The sequence below is a fragment of the Paramisgurnus dabryanus genome, chromosome 20 (assembly GCF_030506205.2).
Source record: "Paramisgurnus dabryanus chromosome 20, PD_genome_1.1, whole genome shotgun sequence".
Lineage (NCBI taxonomy): Eukaryota > Metazoa > Chordata > Actinopteri > Cypriniformes > Cobitidae > Paramisgurnus > Paramisgurnus dabryanus.
The window spans coordinates 15,255,193-15,279,608 of record NC_133356.1 but is presented as its reverse complement, the minus strand read 5'-3'; the positions used below and the strand labels follow the sequence as shown (position 1 = coordinate 15,279,608).

Genomic DNA, 24,416 nt, shown 5'->3' with positions numbered 1-24,416 from the left:
TTTTATGCATGTATGCAATATTGCTTATTCTGTGTTATTTTTCCCTTCCTATATTTGACTATACTGTTTACATAGCCTATGTACCTGTCATTCAACAATAAAATTAAATATTTATTTGCATTTTTCTCTTTTCGTCCAGATTTGCATAAAATTCTCTATTATCTCATCTTACATCGGTATAATTATTTTCTTTAAATACAAGACTTTAATATTGTTATTTTTATTTTAGTGTGGTTAAGATATGCAGTGTAGTATCGATACTAGTTTTTTATATTGCTTTTACAGTCTGTTATGAAGGCTTTTATGTGTTATTATTTACGTCACGCGCTTGTCGGAAGTGACGTTGTTAACAAACGCACTTCCTTTGATTCCCGCGAACTTGTGGACTGCGGATTTGTAAAGTTTGTAAGTTTTTATGATACATTACTATTTGCTAATCTCTTATACCCATTTTGATCATTTGCCCTCTGGCTTTGTATTTTTTTAATGTCCGATCTTGTTTTTATTTGCAGTGGACAGCAAGTGCAGCCGTCATCATCAAACATTAACCTGTTTGTTAGTAAGTTATACTGAATAATACTTTATACTATATAAGTTAAATGTTTACACGAATTACATGCACACAAGCTCTTACTGTATTACCAAATCTATTAAAAAGTCTCACTAAGATCGGTTTGTTTACGTTGTCTCCTAGTGTTGATTCGCTCCATTGCTATTAATAAGCAGGAAGGGTGCCTTACTATGTCAAAATAAAATACAGTAACGTTATTAGTGTGCTTTATTATGGCTACTATACTGCCATAATAAATACATAGTATGCTGTGCTATTTATTAAAATACTAAATAAATAGTATACTGTATTTTTCTATTCTCTGTGTTATTCTCTTAAAGGTCAAATCTAAGGGCTCGTACCATGGGTGATGAAGATGAGATTGGTGCTGGTCCCTCAGGTATCAGTGAGGAAGATGATGATCCAGCACGCAGAAGAGAGATCAGGAGCAAATACAGGGATCTCATCAATTCTGTCCAACGTAAGTCCCTTAGCATGACCTTTGCTTTATTGATATGATTTGAATTTGGTTTATGAAGCAGGTATGTCGATAATCTATAAAAGCACTTTTTCTTTCTCTCCATAGAAAATCGGGACGACATGTTAAACCCTGCTAACAATAAGCTCACGGATGTTTTGGAAGAAGCCAACAGACTTTTTGCAAATGGTAATATATGCTTACAAATTCAGTAGAGGAGTTGGATGAATGATTTGTCACACCTCCAACAGAACAAACCTAGTGTAATGTCATGTGTATATATTTGTATGTGCACCTTCTCCTGTGTAGTTGTGATGGTGTTTCTTTACTGTCAGTTAAACAGGCTCGGGAAGCAGCGCTGGACGCACAGCTCCTGGTACTTGCCACTGACTTAGGGAAGGAGAAAGCAAGCCAACTACATGCAGAAGGCTCTGCTTTTGACCCCAGTGCATTTGCAGAACATTTGGTAGGGTACTCTTAAGGCTAGATCTTGTGTTTGGGTGCAGATGAAACAAACTTTGCACTGTTTTATTCTGAAATTAATTTTTCTTTGGTTGATCATTCTAGTTGTCTTTCATGGGACTGAATCGCTTGGAGGACGACGATGATCCGAATGGAAATTTGAATGGGTATTTGCCACAAGATGCCTGGCAGAAACTGGCAAAAAGATCTCAGTGCTGCTTCAGGACAGCCCCATCATTCCACTACATGTGAGCAATATTATGCCAATGAGATATTTGTTAAACTTGTTTAGGGTGATATATCATGAATAATAATTATGATTTTTTTTAATTAAATACATTAAAGCATAATCATTAAATGCAATATTTAAATTTTTTGGGGGGCTGAAACGTTTTTATAAAATAGAAATGTTATAAACAATTTTATCAATATTTAACAAAATATGCCTTAAACTCTTCTCATTTTAAATCAAGGCTGGGCTCATTTTTGGCCGAGCCTCCTCCACCACGCCAGAGGGTGGAAAGACAGAGAAAAGCAGCCAGTAAAGAAGCAAAGCGAATTATGCCCACTCAGGTGTTCACTTTATAATGCAAGCACTCAATTATCCACTCAATTATTTTTTTTGCAATTCATGTATAACATTATTTTGAAAATACAATTCACAGCTTAAGAAAATGGAGGAGTCGCACCAAGAAGCAACAGAAAAGGAGGTTGAAAGAATTCTTGGATGTCTGCAGGGTTACTTTGCTGATGACCGTAAGCATATTGAGCAAATTTTACTAGTCTGTTTGTTGCGTTTTCATTATGTTGGTGTAACCTGTCAAGACTGCTGCCATTTTGGTACCTGACTTTATAATAATATTTCTTAATAATTCCAGTGATTATTTAGCAGCACAATTGTTTTTGTGCAATACATCTAAATCATCTAAATTTCTATGCGCAGCTGAGGATCCAATTTCGTACTACGAGTTTGTCATTGACCCGAACTCCTTCTCAAGAACTGTTGAGAACATCTTTCATACATCTTTTCTCATAAGGGTGAGTAAAGAGTCTATAGCAGTTTTGGAGATTCAATTAAGCTGTGGAATTAATGTTCTTTATATCCCTGGCAGGACGGTCTGGCAAGGATCTACTTAGACAAGGATGGGCTTCCTTGTATAGGTAACATCTAGCCACTTTTTTGGTTGTATTTGATTGAATTTGCTTGCATACTAAATTCAACTTGTTTGTGATAGCGCAAGTAGAAGAAGGTGAGATGGAGCCCGGTGGAGCGACCACCCGTCATCAGTGTGTAATCTCCATCAGTCAGAAAAGCTGGAGGGTGAGCATGTCATGACTGTTTGGTGTGCTTTTGCGTTCTTTCAGCAGTTGTTGTTTGTTGAATAACTTACAGATATCTCTTTTTTTTTCTTTAAGGAAATGATTGAAGCCTTTGAAATTAAGCAGGCTTTAATTCCGGCTCCAAAAAATGTGTCGCAGGAAAGTTAAGTAGAGAACAACTGTAAATGGCCAACAACCACTTCAAAATTTCAAGAATCAAAACATTGTTTATAACCTCTACAGTTTTTTAATGTTTAAAAGATCTTAAGTTTAGAGGTTTTTTGTATTTTGTATAGTTTGTAATAAAAGTGTTTTATATAATACATGTATACAATTGCAGTCTATGATACATTACAAGACAAACGGATATGTTAGACAAAAGCTAAGTTTATTAAGAGAGATCCAGTGTGATCTTTTTTTAAATTAAAACTAAGCTTGATTTGATGGCTTTGTTTTAGAGATTTTCACCTGTTATTGCTGTTTATCTCTGTTCAATCTCAAAGCATCCGTTTTGCCATAAAAATCATACTATAGTATGAAAAAAATATTTCCTATGTGCTTCATACAGTGACCATCACAGATTCATTATTTCATGAAACAGGTTTGCATTGTAAAACCATTATGTAAATGTTTAATTCTTTTGCAAGTCAAAACTCTCTTTACAAAGCCCTCCTGTCACAGTTTGAGTGTCTATCAAAAAGAATTCCCAAAAAAGAAAGATAAAAATGCTTAAACAAGTCACACTCCCTTTGTTTCATTTTTAAAGGGAACATATCATGAAAATCCTTTTCCATGTTTAAGTGCTATAATTGGCTCCCCAGTGCTTCTATCAACCTAGAAAATGTGAAACAGACCAACCTATTAACTTAGTTTTAGTTTTAAACCATTCTCTGTAAGTATGTGAAAAATAGGTAATTGAAATTTGGCTCCCCTTGTGATGTCAGAAGGGCATAATACCGGCCCTTAATCTGCACTATCCAACCATGGCACTGCCATTTTAACTTGCTGTAATAAATTATCTATATGGTATTTTAAGCTAGAATTTCACATACATACTCTGGGGACACCAAAAATGTATTTGACATCTTAAAAAGTTTTGTGAAATGTCTTCTGTAAAAACTATTCAAATAGATATTTTAGATGGATGCAGAGATTGCTTTTATTCTGTGTACCTAAAAAACTAAAGACAGTGGTAATGTAGTTCTGTTATGATTACCCAAAAGAAATCATTATTCGTTGTACTAAAATGTGGTTGAACATGTTAAAAGTAAAATATAGGGTGACTTTAGGAAATATAGGCTACATGTAAATAATACCACCTAGTGGCCAAATATTGTATTTTCGGAATTGATGAGGCATTCTTTTGTAGTTTTTTATTTGATAAACATCAAATTTAAATAGAAATAGATGTAATTTAAACAAGATAAACTTAAGTAAAGGTAAATTTTAAGATGTCACTTGCTAGTTTGAGGGCAAATGTTGGTTGGTAGTTAGTACAATTTAGTAGTATTTCAGTTTTATTTACTGTTTCCCTTAAATTAAAGAAATATGTTTAAAGAAAAAAAACTATATATATATATATATATATTAAAATGGTGAAATTTTACAATAACTTGGGTAACACTACAATGTATTTAATGAAAATGTAATGAGATTATGTATTTGACTTTTTGTGATACTGCACAAATGGTAGCCAAAAGTTTTTCTTTAGTGTCACAACGTTAAAAAAAAAAATGGTGCTAAATAGCACTAAGCTTGTAATCATATGGGAACCATTTTTAGTGCTATATGGCACCTATGAAGAATGGGGATGATATAGCACCACTATAGCACCAGATATGGTTCTATATAGCACAATAGGGTTCTACATAGGTGCTATATGGCACTTAAAATGGTTCCCCTATGATTATGAGCCAGGGAACCACTTTAAGTACTATTATTGTTGTTTTTAGAGTTGTTTGTTTGTTTTTTAACATTTTTATTTTGGGGTGAATGTGTGCACAACTAGTCATTTTTCATGCTTGGTAAATTGTTTATTAATCAGTTTATCAAACAATGAAACACTTTATCAATCCTATTATTGAACTACAAAAAACAACACGGGATGCATGTCTCTAAAATAAAAAAATTGAAAACTGAAATTTTTTAAAAGTGCACATAATAAATTATATAATTTTTAATTGGCAACATGTGTTTTGCCTTTAATTTTGTTTAATACAAATTGATATTTTAAGTCTCTAAACGAAATGTATTAAAAGAGGTCATTAGTGTCCATTTGCGTATTGCTGTAGTCCTCCATATGCACACAGATTGGTCCAAGTTTGGATTAACCGTCATGTAGTTTGATCCCACAGACATCTGAATCCTTTTAGAAGGATCTGCCTTGTGTCAGACTATAATCATCATCCCACTGCTGTCTGTAACTCTCATCACAAGACACTGAAGTGTGAAAGTCTCGTCTCAGGTCAGTGCCTAGTGTTAAAATTTTAGCATCTATATCTGTGTTTTAACAATTAAACAGGTTGGGTGCTGTTTTATACAACTGTGAGTGTTATTATAGCATTTGGTCCTGAAGAGGTGGTATACTGTATTTAGTTTTGCACTTGAACTGGTTATTAAATGTCTATAAATAAAACATCTGCTTAAATTAGGTCAGTGTGATTGAATGCTTTATATAGAGTCTTACATTTCATTTACTAAAGGTTTGTCATGATTCTTGAAATGTGTGTAGTTTTTTTATAGTAGTAAAGAATGCCTGTATTTAACACAAAAAAAGTAATATTATTTAGGGCACAATTATACTCTTTCTATATAATATCAAACTTTAGTTATTTGTATTATTATGGATGCAATTTAGCAATCTTCATCCATAAATTAATCTAACTGAGCTCTTAAGAACTGGTGGTAGATGCTTATTGAAAGCCTCCAGATTTCAGTATATTATTTTATGGGTTGCAAAACAAAAATCATTGCATTTATTGTGATTGTAGCAGCTATATGAATGTCTTTATAGTCCTGTTTCGATTGGGTGCTGGCATCATTTTATCATTTTGATGCCGAGCATCATGTCATCCAGCCTGCAGCTGTTGCTCTTTCAAACCATCTGATGTTCTTCTAAATATTTTCGTTCTTATTCTCGCTCTATATTTTTCTCTCCTCCCCCTTCTGCCCCTGCATGTGTGACGGTTGCTTTCGATAACAGAGGGGCTTTTTACCCCCTTACTGTGCTGCATCTCTTTGCATCAGTGCCGAGCTGTAGAATCGAGGAAAATGTGAAGACGCCCATTTTGCTTTCCTGAACTGTGCTATTTATATAATTGCATTGTTATGTAAAAGACCATGGAGCATGGATGCCACATATATACCCTGGGCATTGCAGTAGATGAGACTTATTCACACACACACATCCTTGCACGCTTGCACTCGCTTATGCTCTGCCTGGATTGATCAGTGATGCCATGCCTCTGTAGTGGCAATGCAATTCTGGAAGGACTATTTTTGCAAGCCTTGTAGTGCCGCTGTCACGTCTCCTCAGGAGGACATGGACTACAGGATGGGAAACTGCATTGGTGTCGCACGCAGTCAGGTAACATCCTTCAGAAATTGCAGCTAGAATGGTACGATGAGATTGACTGAGAGGAGATGCAGTGGGTTGCGGAGATGCAGTGTGGTTGCCTGTGCAGGCAGAAGGGGGATGAGAGGCAGTATTTGTGTTTAAATGGGCTGACGTCAGGGGGATATGAAAGGAAGGAGCATGATTTTTTTTGGCAGTCTCCTGTTGTGCTGGCCTGTAGTGGTCGGAGCTCAGAAGATGAAGAGAAGGAAAGGAAAGGGGGATAGAAGGAAGAAGAAGAAAAAGGGGGAGGGGCAAAGGACACTATACAAGATCTGTACAGTAGGGGGTAAAAATTAGAATCCTATAAATGGAAGCCAATAGACAGTGCTTTTAGTCAGGATGGCAACAAGCAAATTAAATGTATATACCAAGCTGAAAATAAGCAGATCAATTCTGATGCTCCTATGGCAATAAATGAAATACTGATATAAGCCTGGAACAAATGGATATTGTCTTGATACCTTACTAATTATTTATGAATGAAAATCTCTTGTTTGTGTGATTAAACATATTGATCTTGTACTGCAGTCATGCTATACAGTGCACTTACAGTCTTGGCTATACGTTTAGTTTTTGTGAATTTTATTTTTTGTATGGCATAGCACAATATGACTACAGAATAATGGTTTAATTTTAAAGTGAAATAAATGTATGCTGTTGCAGAAATGTATGCAAATAGATATCGGACAAATAACATAATATAATGCATGTGTGGATGTTGGTATGTAATGCAAAATTTGTGAAAGGAAACAATTGGGATTCAATTGAAAGCAAATGCAAAACATGGCAATAAACATGAAACCAAATTTAACTCAAATATATCAAAATATATAGAATGCCTGCATGGGTTTGTCTCGTATTCAGCCAATGCTGGGATAAAACAATAACCCATAATTTTTAAAGTGTGCTTTTTTGCATTGTTTCAAAGCAACTTTAATGAAAGAAAATGGTAATGGGAATTTTTAACAGTGGGTAAATTGTTCTGTCCAATATTTACTGAACCATCCCGCATTTTTAGCGTGTAAGTACATACAGTACATAGAGATTTTGCAATGAACAGAAATTCAACTTTGCAAGCAAAACCATTAAATTTACCTAAGCATTGAAGAAAAGTGGTACTAACGCAATTTACAAAACCCCAAGGTAACATCTCACAGGAAGCAAGCCAACACGGGGAAACCAATGTCCAATGATGTGTAAATGGAGAGTGAAGTGGAGAATTAATGGGAAATTAAGTGTCCATATTTTACAAAGTGCATGTGCAATTGCTTTAAACCATGTTGACGGGCTTAAGAGATTTTGTTTGTTTACAAATGTTACCAGGAGCCTGGGCAGCTGATATTGTCATCTCTAAATCATCCAGGTCATTGCATAACCCCCTTTCCCCCATGCTCTCCATGTCAACCCACTGCTTTACACCCCCCCTCTGTTTATGCCCCTTCTGCACTGTCGCCAGCCTTATGAAAATATAGCAACCCGGTGTGTCATTTACCTCAGGAGAGAAGTTTGCTTGCTGTGGCCCACTGTAAGAAAAACAGTGTAAGGAGCGTGAATTTGGATAAATGCTTACCCTTGTATGTTAGGTGAGTGCGTGCACTGCTTGTGTGAGTTTTTGATTTTACTTTGCTGTTGTTCCTTTTTGTGAATTACACCGTGACCTACACTAGTTTAAAAGTTTTACCTATTAATTACTATAAATTACACTGTAAATTTTTTTAATTATTTAGTTAAATCAACTCAGATTTACAAGTCATTTCAACTTACTATTATTTATCTTGACAAGAAATGAGTTGCTACAACTTATAGAAATGAAGTTGACTTCTTTCAACTATATTTTATAAGTTATAACAACTCAACCTTAGTCAAGATAGATAATAATAAGTTGAAATGACTTGTAAATCTGAGTTGATTTAACTAAAAGATTTAAGGCTGTACACTGAAGAAATACTTTGCTGCCTTAAAATTTTTTGCTAAATCAGCTCAGATTTACAAGTCATGTCAACAGACATGAGTTGTCACAACTTATAAAATATAGTTGAGAAATGCCAACTTAATTTTATAAGTTATAACAACTCACCTGTAGTTATAACAACTCATCTCTAGTCAAGATAAATAATAGGAAGTTGAAATGACTTGTAAATCTGAGTTGATTCAACAAAACATTTTAAGGCAGCAAATATTTTTTACAGTGTACCTGTAAATGTGCTCATAAATTCTTTAGCTAATGCATTTGGCCAAATCATGGCACACTAACTAGTGTACAGTGTCAGTACACTATGTTTTGTCTATGTCCTTGCAGCATGAAGTCAATGCAACCTACTATTTTAAGTTTTGGCTTGTGAAAAGTTGACATAACTTATAAAATCAAGTTGAAATTGTTTAACTTCAATTCTAAGTTAAAGTAACATAAAAATATATGTTGATTTGACAAAAATGCTGAATATTTCTTACAGTGCAGTAGTGCAGGAATAAAGAGAACACCTGCCATTTAAAGCCCTTAATGCTTGCAAGTGATTTAAACTTTATTCTGATAGGATAATTAAATAAATAAATAATAATAATAATTATATATATATATATATATATATATATATATATATATATATATATATATATATATATATATATATATATATATATATATATATATATATATATATATATTAGCAGCAGGATTATATTTCTTGTAAATCTTTAATGTGAGATATATCACTGAGAACATGTTTTTGGACTAAGATGTGTTCTAGCATCATATGGGTTTACAAGCTATAGTTGGCCAAAAGCTTTAAGGCTTTAAATCAGTGCTTTGTTCATCTTATGTTATTATCTTTGTTTACCACAAGAGTCTGTCCAAATCTGGCTATATACAGTCTCAGGTAGTTGTCACTGGGGTGGTACCTTTTAAAAAGGTCGAAATATGTACTAATTTGATACAAATATATTCCTTGAGGGTACCGGTATGTACATCAAAGACACCAATATTCACCTTTTAGGTACAGAAATGTATTTTTGGAAAAGGTACCACCCCAGTGACAACTTGTGTCTTGTACCTTTTTTTTAGAGTCTATGAGAACAGATGATCTAAAACTTATTTCTGTGAAAGTTGTTGTATAAATACTTTATTATATATTATACACCCCTGTCTGTTTAGAAGGCAAACTGATGCACATGACTCGTGGCTTTATGGGAAGACTTAAATAACGGGTGACAGACTGATCTATTTATAACAAGTTTCACATTCAGGTTTGGACTAACATGTACAGCAGGCGCTAATCACCCAGCCGAGTTACATGGGCACACAAACAGTTCAGTAGCAGAGGACCAGCTGATATTGCCTGGTTTTTGTAGTTTGATAATAATTTTGTGAGTTGGAGTTGGTCCATTGTTATCATATCTCATGTCTTCTTCCACATGTATTGTAGGAGATTTTTTTCAATTTGATTCCGGTATAGAGGAAAGCTGGAAAGCTACATATTCCATTGAAACACCTGATTGCTTTCATGTAGTTTAATTTCAATCAATGACTCATGACATGTCTTTACTTAGTTAATATATTTTAAGATTTCAATGTTATCACAAAATATTTACATCATGTAGGAAAACAACATTAGCTAGGTTTTCACAGGCAGAACGTTTTTTTTTAAGTGATGTTTTTAAGTTTGCACTAATTGCTTACAGAAGGGAGAGACTAGAGTAGTTATTGTCAACCCACAAACACACTGTATAGTACTTACACAATATGTCAAATGATGAGCTTACTGCACCAGATTAACCTACTGACACAGCTAATGCATCAAAGACAGACTCACAAACTGTTTCATGATGCAAGACATCTTAAGTCCAAACATCAATTTATTCTGTCACAAAACAGTATGAGTGTAAACTCTCGCCTTCTTAAATACTGAAAGATCATGGAAATAAACACACTGCTGTATGTGGGTTAGACAGATGCGATGATCAGTGCTGGGTTTCCCCACATGAGAGTCTGTTGTAGTTGCGGTTATTTGAGGGGGCAGAGACATGACGGTTGCGCCAGGAGCTTTCCACTGGCTACAGATCAGCAGTGTGTGTGAAATCCCGCAAGACACAGATTTACGTTTGTAATGAGCTTGTGGTTCTGAGCTTGAGCTCAGTCCAGATGTCTGTTAGGCCCATCTAGAATTGCTTTCTTCATGGGATATTAAGACTTACAAACTTTAATGCAGTGAACAGCTCAAGTCAAATGCGCCGGAAAACATAACTGTGGAAATGTGGCACATGGGAATCGTTTATCCCTGCAGATTTTCCACTTTAACATCAACCACACCGAATCTTCTGAAAGTACATGTTCAATTGTGCAGTCAGAAACAATTGTACTGTAGCTGTCATGGGCGCTCACTTTTATAAAATATTTTATAGTTTATATTAGTACCTCAATGGTACATGTATACATTTGTGTACCTTAATGGGTTAGGGCAGTGGTTCTCAAACTTTTTTGGCATGCGCGGCCCCCCTTGTGTACGGTGCATCCTTTCATGCCTCCCCCCAAAGAAAATGGATTATATAACACATTCCAAAACTTTCAATTTGAGTTAAGCAAAACATATTAAATTATAAAATGTATGGTTGTAATGTGCTGTTGGTTCGTAGCCTTATTTATCTGAGGCTTATTAAACAGAATGTATGATATATTAATGTATTTTATAAAATGTCATTAAACTGGGGCCCCCTTGCACGTTCTCAGGGCCCCCCGGCCCCCAGTCTGAGAACCACTGGGTTAGGGCCTCTCTAGAGGATACTGTCCCAGTAACAGATTGGAAACATTTTTTAAACATATTTGACAGTTTTTGTACCTTTTTTCTAAGAGCGTCGAAAGGTTCTGGTAAATGTGAGATTTTCCTCGCCACCCTGCGAATTAAGAAGCTGTACTACTGGACAGCAGCTCTGCACTTTGTTCTGCTTTCACCAGAGCCTCTTAATCTCAACACATGACACATACTTACATATTTTACTCTTTGTTTTGCACAAAGCACAGCGTTTATCTGGATGTCTGGCGTAGAAATTGTTTGTAAATCCTTGACAGTGTCCTTTCCGCTATCTGGTTCCTCAGTCTGCCAGAGGTGGTCTGTGTTGGGTTTCAGTGGTGGTCTAATGTGAAGGGGTCACCTGACAGCCCCGCTCAACAAGATGGGAAATGAAAACAGCACTCAGGAGTTGCCGGTAAGAGGGAATGATTCAGCAATCCAATGTTCTGTCATAGTAAAGTGTGCTCAGGCTTAAACTATCATGGGTTTGAGCTGTTATGACATCTCTTAGCATTCTAACACCGACTTTCATGCTGCCTGCTAAAAGTTACCTTTGTTATAAAACAATAGCATAGACAGAGACTGAGATTTTCACTTTTTATATCTGTTATTACTGTGTTGTAAAACATTTGGTCTGAATTTAGATGTAAAAGAATGCAGATGAGATGTGCGTGTGTGATAGTTTTATATTTTACTAGTGCATCCAAAAATAGTAATTCTGTCATCATTTACTAATCCTTGTGTTGTTCCAAACTATGATTTTCTTAATGGAAGTAGTTAGGGACCAAAGTCTGTTAAGGACCATAAAAGCAGTAAAATTGTCATCAATATAATGTGTACACTAAATCCCAAAATTTAGCTTTGTGTGAAACAGAATTAATTACTCATATGGACTGAAATGTCTTTTTTAAAGCCAACATTCAATGAAAATCTTGCTTGAGAGCTGTGGTCACCGTTTGGGCAATTCCATGTAAATGTCAACCTTATAATGAAAAATAAAGTTTTTCCTAAAATGTTTATCCATACTGAAATCTCAGATGTCAATATTTGGTGGTTTAAATACCCATGTAAAGTCTCTGTTAAAGTTTTAAAAGCATTTTTGCAATATTTTCCATAGTCAAGTAAGTGTACATTTTAGAATTGTCACGTTCATAATGTAAAAATGTCATGTCCATTTGTGTTGTTTTTTTCCTCATAAATGCTTTACAAAATTAAGATAAAATAAATATAAAATGAGCCATCCGTGTGTGCATTTTAATTCACAGAATTTCTACAAAGTATGTTATCTCCCAAAACCTTTTGGTCACATCCATAACACATGCATGTTTCCCTTATCTAAAATATAAAACATGCACTGTAAAAATACTTTGCTGCCTTAAAATTTTTTGTTGAATCAACTTGGATTTACAAGTAATTGCAACTTACTATTATTTATCTTGAATAGAGATTAGTTGTTATTACTACAGGTGAGTTGTTATAACTAATAAAATTAAGTTGACTTTTCTCAACTATATTTTATAAGTTGTGACAACTCATCTCTGTTGACATGACTTGTAAATCTGAGTGGATTTAACAAAAAAATTTAAGGCAGCAAAGTATTTTTTACAGTGTGTAAATAGACTGATATTTTTTATGTCTGGACTCTATCATCAGGGGTTTAGGAATATATAAACAGATAATGTAATATATTTTAAAAAATTTTGTTAAATCAACTCAGATTTACAAGTCATGTCAACAGAGATGAGTTGTCACAACTTATAAAATATAGTTGAGAAAAGTCAACTTAATTTTATAAGTAATAACAACTTACCTGTAGTTATAACAACTCATCTCTAGTCAAGATAAATAGTAAGTTGAAATAACTTTTAAGTCTGAGTTGATTCAACAAAAAATTTTAAAGCGGCAAAGTATTTTTTACAGTGTAAGAAATTCATTCTCAATGAATTATTTATATTTATTTAAAGGGGACATATCATAAAAATCTGATCAACCTATAAAATGTGAAAAGATCAACCCAGTAAGTTTTGGCAAAACCATTCGATGCAAGCATGTGAAAAAATAGGTCATTGAAATTTGGCTCCCCTTGTGATGTCATGGAATAGGGGATAATACCGCCCCTTATTATGCACTATCCAACCACGGCACTACCATTTAGTGCAGAGATCAGCTCATTTGCATTTTAGGACACCCAATAACAGAAAATTTTTACTCACACAAAGTGGCAATTTTAACATGCTATAATAAAATATCTATATGCTATTTTGAGCTAGAACTTCACATATGTACTCTGGGGACACCAAATATTTATTTTACATTTTTAAAAGTCTTGTGAAATGTCCCCTTTAAATTTATTACGTAATATTTATATTATTTATAAGTTTTGACTGCAAATGTCACATTCATAATGCTGGAATTTCCTATTTACACGGTTAAAAGTAAAAGTTGGATCAACTTAAAAAATTACAAATCTTATCACATTTCAGTGCCATCAAGATGCAAAACCAGTAATGTTTTATATCAGGTATGTTTGTAAAAACGACTTATATGTCCTAATATAATTAAGGCCTAATCCTGGCTTAATCTAAACTCTGTCCGGAAAACTGACCCTTAAAGTTTGCAAAGCCTTTTAATGCTGACACAATTCTTTACTATTTATACAATATTTAAACCTGTTGTTTATTTCTTAATGGATCCCCTAAGGAATGTGTTGGCCAAAGTTATGTTACATTAAACAAACTATCCAACTTGAAATCTAGGGATTATCCTAAAAGGAGCAAATCACTTGTGCTCTAGGTTTTTTTTTATTTAAGTTTGTTTTCAAAGTGTACTTTGCTTTCAACCCTGAAGCCTGTATGTGGCATATTTGCCCTGCATTTCTTCAATGATCTAGTTTTCACCACAATTGCTCATTTTATGTTGCACCCATTTGTCTCTGCCACAGGAGGGCGCCCCAGATAACGTGGTGCTATTTCCTCCAGAAGAAACTGAGTTTGATTCGTTTTCTGAGGTACTGGATGGCTGGCTGGTGCATGTGTGTATAGTTTTTTGTAACGGCATTGCTTTGCTACGATAACTTGTTGGCACGTGATTGCAGTTAGCAAAATATTTAGGGAATATACTGTACAGCAGCAAGTGTTTGCTTAACAGTTTGCCAAATAAGGAATTTGCTCGCTATTTAAACAATGTTAACAATGCGAGTGATCTGAGTTAGCTAAGACGGTAAGACATAATGTTTAAGGGGAAGGGGGTCATTAGGGGGCCCCTACAAATTGGGGCCCTAGGGAGGCAATTAACAAATCATGTCTGAAAAGCATAAACAGTAAGTGTGTACATGTTTGCTTTTTATCTTACAGAAGCTTGAAAGTCTCTGTATAACATGATTCCTAACAGTAGGATACTTTAAGATCGACCTTTGGCACATTTCCCAGTATTCACCTGCAGTGGGTGCATCAGAAAGCCCACAGCAGGAAGTGACAGAACAGCAGCAGAAATAAGAGCAGGAGGTAACTAGAGAGGGAGGGGCCGAGAGGGAGCAGCGGGAGGGAGTGTTTAGCTGGAGAGGAGGGAGGGATCACTACTCAAGTTGCCAGTGAGTGTCCTAGTATGAGCCTTTGTACTAGTAGTTACTCTCTGGAGGAGCATACTGTACAGTACACACTTCCTGGGACTAGCAGAGTTTTCCTCTGAATGCCCTCAGAAGGGCACGGATCGGTAGCTGTGGAGGGAAGCTGAGTCAGGACTCTTTGGAGGACATTTAAACAGAGTCAGGGCAGCAGCATGTGTTGCAGCATGTTTGTGTCTTTAGCCGGCTGAACCATAACATGCACACGTCTCTCTGCTAAGGCACTCTGGGAGTTAAGAGCTCAGGGGTGCTGGACTGTGAAGCCGCAGCGTGGTGTTGCAAATGTGTGTGTGTCTTCTTACAAGGTGAGTTTGGGACTGTGCAATTGTGTGTTGGGGACAGAGCTCAAAGTATGGATTAATTTACCTTAGGGCATTTCAATATAAAATTACATTCAAGTAGGGAAGTATTGAAACTTTTTGCAATTTTATGAAAACTATTCTAAACAAAAATTGGCTTTGATTTAATAATCTTTTATCAGAAAAGTCTCTTTGGGGTCACCATAAGTATAAAACCTAAATAAATAAAGATGCAAAAACTTTATTTAACTGTAAATCACTGTTTTTGAATGCATACATTCAATATTATGAGTCCCATTTTATAGCAATCATTTCTATTTCTATTTATGTATAACTAACTAGATGTCTGTCTTACTTGTGTTGGGCTTAGCTATAAAAGTGCCATGGCAACCAATAGCCCTACATAGGATCCATGATAGCTAACAACAGGGATTTACTGTAGTTGGTCTGTAAAAGGGGCAGGGAAAAAGAGACCATATAGGGTCTGCATTTCAGGATAATTCATACTGCAGGTCAAAGGACAAATAAAATGTTATTACTACTAGTTACTGGTTATTACCATTTCTATTCCTTAAGTCCTCTGTGTTCATTACACGACCAACAGAACCGAGTAAAGGAAGCTCTGGACTTAAATCTAAGAGAGATGGAGATCACTACATGTGATGTGTGCTCACTGAAGTTGTTTAGATATAAGTTCAGAGCCCAAACAGGAAACAGGAAGTTGTGGAACTTGAACTCTACCGTGAGAAGCAAGATCATAGATTATTTATGAATAGTCTAGGTGTGAAGAATTGGGTTGTTTTGGTATGAGCAAACTGTTACATATCACTTTCAAATGAATAGGAAGTTTGAAAAAAGTACTTTATGTGATCAAGAAGACTTTCTGGCTCTTGCTTATTGCTTTGAATAAAATACAAGGATTGTAACACATTTTGAAAATAATAATTATATATTATTTATATATATTGCGAATTATACATATATGAGTCCAGCAGTGGTCTGTTTAGGTTTTCATTTTATTGGCATAGCAATTTGAGAATAAGTTTAACTGTATAATGTACATGAATTACAGTATTTACTGACAGCATGCATTCAAGCTGGCATGGACTGCAAGTTTGTGCCACATCTGACAGTTCATGTTTTTATAATATATGTGCTTTAATGGAAGCAATGAAATGTGACATTGTGCTCGAAGTAGGTATTAAATATTTCCATGGATACTGATATCCGACTATTCGGAAGGATATCTGCCAATACAGATAGTTTGGTGGTTATATTGGCTTGAATTAACTAATTTCAAAGGTTAAATGTTCTGAATGTTATTCATTCATAATGACCATTAAAATTAAATATTAAACTAGCGTGTTTTTTAGAGTTTTATTGCATTTACCTGTTCTCTTTTGATTGACAGGTTATATCAGCCATGACTATCGGCTGTTTTTAAACTTTACTTCTTTTGACCAATGTCGATCATTGGCCGATATATCGATGCATCTCTAGCCTAAAGAAATTATTGTGCAGGCAGGGGGTATAAGTCAGCTAGAAAGCATCACATCTCTTTTTACACCACACAAAGTATTAACTTTAAAAAAATTAATTGTAAATCTTTTAAAACTACAATTTTGGGTTATTTCCTAAAAATGAAAAAGTTGTGATTTTAATAAGTTTACAACATTCCAAATCACACAAAAGTCCTTGTTTTCTACTCTGAATGTGTGTAAATGAATCCTCAGGTTGATGGAGGAATCTTATAGCAGGTCTTAGCATTTGCTTGGGAGCAACCCAGGTGCTGAAGGAGAGAGAGAGATAGTTAGAAACACAGTAGGAATACCAGTGATTTTTCCGATGTAAGAAATGCATCCTGTTCTTCAGGAGTGTTGCTGTTTTCTGTGGAAAACATAAATTTGTCTAATTTCAGCCAGTCACCTGTCACTATTAAACAGCATGTATTCCTGGTTTGGTGAACAAATTAGGTCACTAAAAAGTGAATGGAAATTGATCCCTTAGGATTGTCTGCAGTTGAAAGAGGATGTTTAATTTGATACCGTGCCCTGATTTGAATTGAGTGATGTTTGTGCCTGTGAATGTTGTGTATCAGTGCATTAATACATAAATGTCTTAAAGCTCTGTGTAATTTTGTATGCATGTGTGTGTAGTAGTCAATGATGATGAAAACAATGGTCAATGGATGTGGGGGTTTCTGTAATGCACCTCTAATGTGACTTTTGTTCCCATGAGCGTGAAACATGATCCTCTTTAACTTTACAAAGGCTTGTCTGTGAATCATACTGTCTGTCAATGAGTGTATTTTAAAGGGATAAGTGTTCTTACAAAGTATTTATTACACAAATGATAAGAGGAAAAAACATTTATGACTTTAGTGTGTGATGTCATTTTTATGTTTGTTCTCTTTGATCTTTTCAGGAATAATAGTTCTTGGCAAAAATAGGTTTGCTAACCTATTCTTACATTAAGCTTTTTATGTGACCAACATGTTGCTTTTAAACTGATGAGGTCATTAACTATATAAAAGCTATCAGAGCTGTTAAACTAATGTGTGAGCGATATGACCAAAATTTTATATCATGATAGGATTAATTTTTGTTTATCTTTTAATAAGGTTTTTGTGTTATGAAAATATAAAAAAATAAAACGAACAAAACTCAAGCTCACTGAAGATAAACAGTTAGTGGTGACAGAATGATTAATAATAATAATAATAATATATGAGATTTTCTCTCAATGCTTTTTGATTAACATGAGTGACAGACGGGAGCAAAATTAGGTAACTTCCCCTTTAAGACCAAAGTCCGGATCTAATATACTGTTACACATGCGTTTGTTCTTTTAGCTGTTTACTTTCTCTTAAGCCCTAAACGGTTGTGCTTATGAGGAATTTTGATGCATGTGTATTTTAGGCAGCGGCAAAAATGCTTAAGAACTTTAAGGATTAGTCCATTTTCTTAAAAAAATCCAGATAATTTACTCACCACCATGTCATCCAAAATGTTGATGTTTCTTGGTTCAGTTAAGGAGAAATTATGTTTTTTGAGGAAAACATTCCAGGATTTTTGTCATTTTAATGGACACATAACAGTTTTGATGCAGTTTTTCAAAATTGCAGTTTCGACGGAGTTTCAAAAGACTCTAAATGAACCCAAACGAGGCATAAGGGTCTTATCTAGCGAAACGATTGTCATTTTTGACAATAAAAATAAAAATATGCACTTTTAAACTACAACTTCTCGTCTATCTCCGGCCAGCGCAACCTCATGTAATTGCAATGTTGTGGAAAGGTCTCGTGTTACATATATGAAACGCACATTTACGGACCATTTTAAACAATAAACTGACACAAAGACATTAATTAGTATCATTCCACATACAACAACTTCGGAACGGTCAACTTTCTCCACACTTGTAAACACTGGGGCGTAGTTTCGCATATGTCATCGTGACCTCTTGACGTGATGACGTATTACGTGAGGTCGCGCTGGCGCATCACATGACCGGAGATAGAAGAGAAGTTGTAGTTTAAAAGTGCATTTTTTTTTCTTGCCAAAAATGACAATCGTTTCACTAGATAAGACCCTTATGCCTCGTTGGAGATCGTTAAGAGTCCTTTGAAACTGCAATTTTAAACTGCATTAAGTATTGGGGTCCATTAAAGTCCATTAAAATGAGAAAAATCCTGGAATGTTTTCCTCAAAAAACATAATTTCTTCTAGACTGAACAAAGAGACATCAACATTTCGGATGACATGGTGGTGAGTAAATTATCTGGATTTTTTTAAGAAAATGGACTAATCATTTAATGAGCATGGGATAAGCGGCAAGTGATGTGCGGTGACGTGATTACGCGTCTGGTCGGAACTCTAATTCCGGTTTCTGTTTGTTTAATGGTCTGACTAGTTGCTAAACTGAACTCTTGAAGAAGTACCTCATCGAAAATAACACGTTTTGGTTTCCTAGGTAATGTACGTGTTGTTTATTTTGCTTGTTATATAAATAAACTGCTTTAAAAGGACTTTGCTGTTATTTATTATTAGCGGAGTTTACCGGAAGTTACGTGTTTTCCATGAAAGCCGCTTGTTTATGTAGTTACTGCTGAAACCGTTTATATCTCTGTTGTTTGTGTTTCAACGGCTTAAAATCACTTGTTTTATAACTGCGGTGCTTAAATACATGTACAAACTTTTCGTGACCATGCGCCCAGCAACTTGATGTGGGCGCGTAACCTCGATAGAGAGATCGTCCAAAATCTCTACCGGTGGACAAAATGTTTAATAATAATTTATAACAATTAAACATTTAATTAAAGTAGTTTTAGATGAACCTGCTGTATCTTTATCACACTTGCAACAAAGATTAGGGGTTTAATTTTTAGTACTGTGGACTTTTTACCAACTGCTTCAAAATGTAAATATGCAATTATGTGTTTGAAGTGGTTTGTGAATGTCTATTTAGCTGAAGGCTATTTTTTGTGATCTGGACAACATAGTAAAACCTGTTACATCCATGTTAGTTTATGCCCATTAATATCCATTTTTTCATTCCTATGTGTGTGTGAGGGGGGAAAACGTGTCTGAACGGATCCCTAATTTGCAGTACGATATAGGGGATTGACTATAAAACACTTTTTTTTTGAGATTCGTGTAAACATTCTGAAGGCACAATGACAAATGATCAGGGTGTGTAGTTTGGAGTTGCTCACCTCATGTTTTTTTATAAAATAAGTGGGTGTGTTTTTTTTTCTTTAAGCAAATATTTTGTGAGTGAGCATGAGTGTGAAAAGAAACCTGAAAATAATTACAAGTCACAAGTATTTAATTATTTTAAGTTATTCAACAAACTTGTTTGGTAAGTGAACATATTTAGGTATGTGCAACTGGGTGATACTGATCTCAGTAAACACTAGATATCAGTTTGCACTCTAATGGCTTTTATTGTTTTTCTCAGGCTGCAGTTCACAATGATGAGGTGAGCCCAGTAAAGGAGAAGAGTAACGGTGCAGAGAACGGATCTGTCCGCACTGATTCAGCCACAGCGGAGCCACAGGTGTCTGATGAGGAAGACAAGCAGCGAAGACAGGAGGACGAAGACAAAGAAGAGCTTGAGTTTCCTCATGACCTGCTGCCCAGCATTGACCTCAGCACTGAACTCAATCTAACCTGGGGATCCTCACTTGGGTAAACGTCTTATTTTGAATCTTTTTTTGCTCCCTGCTGGAAAAGTTGATGCATGGTAGCTGGTTTTGGTGGTTTTAAGTTAGATCAGATAGAAAACAGTTACCATGTAGTTAGTTACCAGTATAAACTGGATTTTCCAGTTGCTTATGCTCATGCATGTAAAGCAACTTGCATAAAATTGACACAAACATTTCCTAAGGAGAACTTTGATGTAATCAAATAGCAAGGGGCAAGTTTCAACATGATAAGCGCTGCTTTTGGAAAACTATTCACATCTTTTATATATCCTGTCAAGTTAAAGTATTTTTAGAATGATCATTTCCATGACCTCTAGAATTTAATGTGATAATATTTGTCTGTTGTAGTTTATTTCAGTCTTGAAACTGAAAACTACAGATTAGATTTTTAGACTCTGACACTTTCTCAATTCTGTCTCACCGTATATGCACTATTAATATTTCACAATCACAGCAAAATACACAACTTGCGCTTGTGTTTGTTCTCTTCCTTGTACTCTGTTAACTGGATACACGCTGTGTGAATGTGCATTAATGTCTGACTCATTTCTATGGAAAATTTGACTGAACGGATAACTGGCTGAACTACAGAAGAGTTGCAAATCCTGCCAGTTGTAGGTTGTACAGCCCAGACACATTCCTCTGAAAAGAAATTTACATTTTAATGAGAAGGCTTAATATTTTGATTTTAATAATTAGTTAAAACAACAGCTGGATACAGATTGAATCTTGTAGAAATCACAAAACAATTCTAAGCAACTTTTGAAGCTACTTAGATATGTGAAAGTAGTCTTAAAAAAAATGTAAACATAACATTTCATGGCTGTTAATAGAGTGTAACATTTCTAGTATGGCCTGTATATACTCTATTAAAAGTTTATTGATTTGTTAAAATTAGGGCTGGGCATAGATTAATCTAGATTAATCTCTTACAAAATAAAAATAATTTTTTGCATAATATATGAGTTTGTAATGTGTGTAAATATTATGTATATTTAAACACACACACATACATATATATATATATATACATTTAAGAAATGTTTTATTTAAATATCGTTTTTTAATTTATATATAATTTAGAATATATAAAAATATGATTAAATATATATACACATGTAAATGTTTCTTAAATACATACATGAATGTGTGTGTTTTTATAGAAACATAATAATTACACACAGCACAAACTCATATGTTATGCAAAAAATTACTTTTATTTTGTATGAGATTAATCTAGATTAATCTATGCCCAGCTCTAGTTAAAATATATAAACATTATTAATAATAAGTAAATATGTTACAAAAAATAATTAAACTTGCATTAATATTATGGGGAATGTCAAAGAATATATTTTTAAGCTTAAAGGGATAGTTCACCCAAAATTTAACATTCTGTCATCATTTACCAATCAGAAGCCCCATTGACATCCATAGTAGGAAAAAGAATACTATGGAAGTCAATGGGGCTTCTGATCAATCGATTTCAATCGATTTGGTTACAAACATTCCTCAAAATATCTTCATTTGTGTTTATCAAAACAAAGAAATGTATACAGGTTTGTAACAACATGAGGTTGATGATGACATCATTTTCATATTTGGGTGAACTGTCCCTTTAAACCTCAAGATTAATGCAGAAAACATGAAAATAACAGGGATTGGGTACACAGTTTTGCTTCTCAAGAATTGTATCTTGTTTTACTGGAAAACATTAAAAAGTACTGACTCTGAGAATAATTGCAATGTAAATTGAATTTGTAAATTCACCGTAATTTCATTTGTAAGCATGTTGTGAGTTTCTCACAATTTATTCTTATAATGCACAAGGTATATATGGACCTAATGTTTGCGCTTTTACAAAAGCATCTGACATCTCAGATTCCTTTTAAACCTCTCTCATTTATTTAATCTTCTTTAAGTGAACGCCTCTGGTTTAATGTGTTAATTGGCTCATGTTCTACATTCATGGGTGTTTATCTGTGCATGTGTGTATCTGTATAGCAGTGGTCAGGTGGGCTCAGGTGAGATGAAGAATGAGACCACTGCCAACCCTCTGCTGGCAGGTTTACAGCACTACATGGAGGCCAGTCCACCTGTAGTGGGCCTCATGAAGAGGTAACCGAAAAAATCATAAAAATGGAGACCGAGAGATATCACTCCAAATATTACAAAGCTAAATTTGGCCAAACATTTTCTAAAATTTTAATATGGTGATATCTCTCTTCCTTCATTTTGTGTGGCTATTGACGTGGCATCACTTTGCTGTAGGCTTAAAATTTGATTGAGCTGTTTTGCTGTGAACTAAACTAGTGGTTGGTTTGTGACTTGTGACAGCTGCAGTGGCCCTTTAACACACTTGCATGAGGTGAAAGTGTATGGCTTACCAGATCGATCTACAGCGTGAACAGGAAACCGTGTTTAAATGTGGTGTGTATGGTTGTTTTGTGTGCGTGTTCAGACTGTGTCAGTTGTTTCGTGTTGAGACAGTCATCGACATGCAGTCACATATGGTTGTAATTGCATAGGATTGCACTGACACAGATGGATGAGATCTACGTTCCTACTTGACATGTTTTGATGATATTCATTATGTTTGCTTTTTCAGCACTGCCCTTCTTTGTTTGACGTAAACTCGGCAATAAACTAGGTATTTATTGTACTTTTAGTATTATGTTGCTACTTGTAGTAAGGGCTCAAATCTGCTTTATTTACAATCAGTGGACTGTGGGTATTTAAACGTTGCCTGACCGCACTTTAAGGAGTGGCTGCAGTTCAGTAATTCATGCAGGCATATGGCAAAGGCCTCAAGTCTTAGCATATACACATGCACACATAACTACAGTACAGTATGTACACTACAGTTATCCCACTTTCCAGTTATGCCAGGGAATGGTTTTGAACTTTTTTCTGTATAGGAGTGGCAGCTCCAGTCATAATCATTTACTAAATAAAGAAACAGACTGCATGGTTGAAACCTTTGTCATGTATTGTACAGTCTACACTAAAAAAATGATGTGTTTATATTTTACACATTATGCAAAACAAATAAAATGGACAACACATTAAAAGTTGAATGTAACACAAAATGTGTTGTTCCAATAATAACAACACAGGGATGTGTCAAGTTTGTGTTGTCCCCAAAATAAAACAGATTGTGTTGTTTTTAACTCAGCTATTTTTAGAGTGTACAGTATATCAACAGGCTGGCAGGTCACATGACCTCTATGGTCCAATCAGAAAGAAGAATCATTTGGCTTTTTCCTCTCTCATTTGTTTCCCTTTGGAGTGAGGATGATTGATAGATTTATTGTAGTAAATGACAGGCATAAATGTTAGGTAAGCAGCCTAACTGTTTTAAACACGAGACACAGGGAGAAATACACTAAGGTCAGGGAGAATCGGCAGTGTGGGGAAGCGTGGCTGTCATGTTAGATCAGCTGTAACTATTTAATTTGTATGATACTGTGTTTTGGCTCCTAAAACATGAACTATTTTACCCCAGGCTCTGAAGTGTCGGCTGTAATAAGTAAAAAATGCACATTTTGTACATTTTTTGATTGTTGTTCGGATCATAAGTAGGTAGTTTGATGCTGGTCCACTAATGGATGATGAAAGCAGTGATGCATTAACCTTGCTCTGAACAGCTTAAAGGATTAGTCCATTTTCTTAAAATAAATCCAGATAATTTACTCACCACCATGTCATCCAAAATGTTGATGTCTTTCTTTGTTCAGTCGTTCAATTATTTCAGGAAAAAACATTCCAGGATTTTTCTAATTTTAATGGACTTTAATGGACCCCAACACTTAACAATTTTAATGCAGTTTAAAATTGCAGCTTCAAAGGACTCTAAACGATCTTATCTAGTGAAACCATTGTCATTTTTGGCAAGAAAAATAAAAAATATGCACTTTTAAATCACAACTTCTCTTCTTTCTCCGGCTGTGTGACGCGCCAGAGCTACATCACGTAATTGCGTAATGACGTGGAAAGGTCACGTGTTACAAATACGAAACGCACATTTGCGGACCTTTTTAAACAATAAACTGACACAAAGACATTAATTAGTATCATTC

At 34.9% G+C, this 24,416-nt stretch overlaps 2 protein-coding genes across 3 annotated transcripts in view; both read left to right on the top strand.

Annotated features, from left to right (window-relative positions):
- Positions 1–305: 305 nt before the first annotated feature.
- On the top strand, positions 306–3,133 carry nsmce4a (NSE4 homolog A, SMC5-SMC6 complex component). Of its 2 annotated transcripts, XM_065297533.2 has the most exons (12): positions 306–405; positions 513–559; positions 892–1,031; positions 1,137–1,217; positions 1,364–1,494; positions 1,596–1,738; positions 1,964–2,063; positions 2,156–2,246; positions 2,434–2,528; positions 2,603–2,651; positions 2,726–2,811; positions 2,907–3,133. In XM_065297533.2, the coding sequence occupies exons 3-12, from the start codon at positions 914–916 to the stop codon at positions 2,976–2,978; spliced, it is 966 nt and encodes a 321-aa protein (XP_065153605.1). In that variant the 5' UTR covers positions 306–405; positions 513–559; positions 892–913; the 3' UTR covers positions 2,979–3,133. The 2 variants fall into 2 exon arrangements, with proteins under 2 accessions (XP_065153605.1, XP_065153606.1); XM_065297534.1 differs by lacking the exon at positions 513–559 and having other exon boundaries at positions 318–405.
- A 2,966-nt stretch (positions 3,134–6,099) lies between these two features.
- The window catches only part of tacc2 (transforming, acidic coiled-coil containing protein 2), a 70,161-nt gene continuing 51,844 nt past the window's right edge, over positions 6,100–24,416 (top strand). The window contains exons 1-3 of the mRNA XM_065296616.2: positions 6,100–6,396; positions 20,091–20,320; positions 22,342–22,455. Of these exons, the coding sequence (XP_065152688.1) occupies positions 6,286–6,396; positions 20,091–20,320; positions 22,342–22,455 (455 nt within the window). The 5' untranslated portion in view covers positions 6,100–6,285. The remainder of the gene's footprint in view (positions 6,397–20,090; positions 20,321–22,341; positions 22,456–24,416) is intronic.